Source organism: Penaeus monodon, chromosome 24 (genome assembly GCF_015228065.2).
Source record: "Penaeus monodon isolate SGIC_2016 chromosome 24, NSTDA_Pmon_1, whole genome shotgun sequence".
In the NCBI taxonomy this organism is placed as follows: Eukaryota; Metazoa; Arthropoda; class Malacostraca; order Decapoda; family Penaeidae; genus Penaeus; species Penaeus monodon.
This window is the reverse complement of record NC_051409.1, coordinates 11,537,102-11,537,945: the sequence shown is the minus strand read 5'-3', so window position 1 is coordinate 11,537,945 and position 844 is coordinate 11,537,102. Positions and strand designations below refer to the sequence as shown.

At 43.2% G+C, this 844-nt stretch overlaps 1 protein-coding gene across 1 annotated transcript in view; it reads left to right on the top strand.

The window, feature by feature from the left end:
* The window catches only part of LOC119588853 (trichohyalin-like), a gene marked incomplete in the record, with an annotated part of 10,500 nt that overhangs the window by 1,052 nt on the left and 8,604 nt on the right, over positions 1 to 844 (top strand). Inside the window, 1 exon segment of the mRNA XM_037937492.1 lies at positions 253 to 333. Coding sequence (XP_037793420.1) covers positions 253 to 333 — 81 coding nt within the window.

Below are 844 nucleotides of genomic sequence, written 5' to 3'. Positions count from 1 at the left end.
ATTCTAATTGTTTTTCTCTCGATAAGAGCGTAGACCCATACTGAGATTGTAAAAAATATCCAAAAGCATAACCTTTACTAATCTGGATTTTCTGGAGTCAACACTGGCTTCCGATTTTGACATTACTGATCCCCACGGGGGGGGGGGGTCACTTGTCCTGAAATTGTATACTTCTCATTTGCGGATTTCATTCTCTCCTGGTCTGCCGTTCATGCCCCTGGTAATCACTCCTCTCCTTCCACATCCCTTCAGCTTGGGCTGTTGATGTATGGTTTACCTCAGCTGTTATATTTACCTAGAAATGGTAAGCAGCCACAAGTTTATTGGGGCATTGTGAGCATCGTGTTGTTTGTAATCCGCTAGTTTGGAACTCTATTTGTAATTCATATTTAAAATTTGAGAGGGAATTTCATCTACACTTGCTGGGGGGGCGGGTGCTAGAAATGAAGAACTAATTCCTAGAGGGACGCGGTGGCACAAAGATTAAGAACCACTCTTACAGTCCCATGTACACGTGCATTTACCCGATTGTAACTGAGCGGGGTGGCTTCAGAACGGATTATTTACATTGCCAGTCGAAGAGCACCATTCATTTCTGTCAAGCACTGTCCTGGCCATGTCTGCCATGCTCCATCTTCCGCCAATGTCATCCAAGAGACTCTCCACAAACTTTATGTCTGTCTTCCTTATTCAAACAGCAAAACGTCACCCCAAAGCCCTTGGCTCCAGTGCTATGGCCAACGGATGCATGTCATTATGCTTCTCTACGCCACTACTTTTTTATGTTGCATTTCTAACTAAGAATCCTTAATTCTTCTCAGAAATCATAATTCTACAATCACTA